Here is a 1,662-nt window from a genome sequence, read left to right as displayed (position 1 = left end):
CACTCATTAAACATCTCAACCGTTTTCCTCCGGGTGGTAGAGAGGGAGACAGGCCGGGAGAGGAGCACCATTCAGCCCATCTGTCGTTCGACATTTCCGCTTGGATGAAGGCGACCCGGGGACGACAGCCGTACCCTCCCGCCCCCTCCCCGGTCGCCGTTGTTCAAAACAACCACCAAACGACCAGGGAATCTCCGTCCTCTCCCAGTCCTTCACAAGCTGTTGCTCCAAAACATCTTTGGAAATGTTTTTTTAGAAAACATAACATAATTGAATTTCAACTTTGTGCAGCAACACTGTGACTGCGAATAACAGAGAATTTAATTGAAGTGGTTTATAATAATAATAATAATAATAATAATAATAATAATAATAATAATAATAATAGTAATAATTCGCTCCATTTCTTTTCATCGTCAGTTATCTGTTTACAAAGTTTCTCTCTCTCTCTTTCCCGCGGCCCGGGATCGATCCCCGCCAGATCAATAAATGACCATGAATATTCCGTTAACCGTCCGTGACACGGACACGGACACGGTAGCGGGAGCCACGGGGGCGACAGAGGCAGACGGGGCGGCAGAGGGAGACAGATGGGGATGGAGGACGGAGAGAAATGGACAGATGACACAGGAAATGTGCAGATAGCCTCACCCGTCTGTTTAAAGGATGAAACATTAACCACAACTCATTGACTATTTCTTCTTCTTTGCTTGATTATTATTTTTTAAACACTTTTTGCATTGTTATGCAATCGTTCATTCTACGGGGGACAAATTCAACTGAGAAAATGTTCTCTTAACAATTCAAGCCAAAGTGTTCCTCTCTCACCGTCTGTTTGGACCGGAGAAGTGACAGCCTCGCCAGTGTGTTAGGACTCAAGTTTGTCTTTCTGTCATTCGTGTGAAATGTAGAGGAGGACGGTCAAACGGAACATGGGATGAGGACGGGGTCTAGGACAGGGTAGGGACAGGGTCTAGGACAGGGTAGGGACAGGGTCTAGGACAGGGTAGGGCCGGGGTCTTGGACGGGGTCTAGGACGGGGTGGGGACGGGGTCTAGGACGAGGTCTAGGACGGGGTCTCGGACGGGATGGGATGGGATCTAGGACGGGATGGGGTCTAGGACGGGATGAGGACGAGGTCTAGGATGGGGACTAGGACGGGGTCTATTACGGGATGGGGACAGGGGTCTTACCGGAGCTGGAGCGGAGAGCCGGCGGAGACTTGAGACGCCTGGCGCTGAAGTCGGAAGCGGTTCTCTGAAACACGAACGGAACCGGCAAGGGGACAAACATGATCCGCTGTCGTCTGGTGTTTAGTTGCAGTTTCTTCTTTTCGTCTTCTTCCTCTTTTCGTTGTCTTCGTGTGCTTTCCAGGTACTCTGTGTTTCGGTGACGTTTGGTAGTCAGAATATTTGGTTGAGTTTTGCGTCTTAATGTCTCGCTTTCTGCAACGTTCACATGTTTTCGGTCGTGTGTCTCTGTGCCATAACGACGTGTGTGTGTTTTGGCCCTTTGGTCGTGTTCTCGAAGACAACGGTCCACACTTCAGACTAACACACAGACGGATAGATGGAAAGACCACGCCAGCTAAAGGCTTTGAAAAATAACTCTTAGATAGCCTAGCTTATGCTGGTTTTATGATCATTAACAGGAGGACTACCA

The 1,662-nt window shown here is 48.8% G+C and overlaps 1 protein-coding gene across 1 annotated transcript in view; it reads right to left on the bottom strand.

The window, feature by feature from the left end:
* pou2f2a (POU class 2 homeobox 2a) overlaps positions 1 to 1,293 on the bottom strand; it is a gene marked incomplete at both ends in the record, with an annotated part of 39,096 nt that extends 37,803 nt beyond the window's left edge. The window contains one exon of the mRNA XM_083680751.1: positions 1,194 to 1,293. Within this exon, the coding sequence (XP_083536877.1) occupies positions 1,194 to 1,293 (100 nt within the window). The remainder of the gene's footprint in view (positions 1 to 1,193) is intronic.
* Positions 1,294 to 1,662: the final 369 nt, after the last annotated feature.

The sequence above is a fragment of the Argentina silus genome (genome assembly GCF_951799395.1).
Source record: "Argentina silus genome assembly, chromosome: 11".
Lineage (NCBI taxonomy): Eukaryota > Metazoa > Chordata > Actinopteri > Argentiniformes > Argentinidae > Argentina > Argentina silus.
This window is presented reverse-complemented; position numbering and strand designations above follow the sequence as displayed.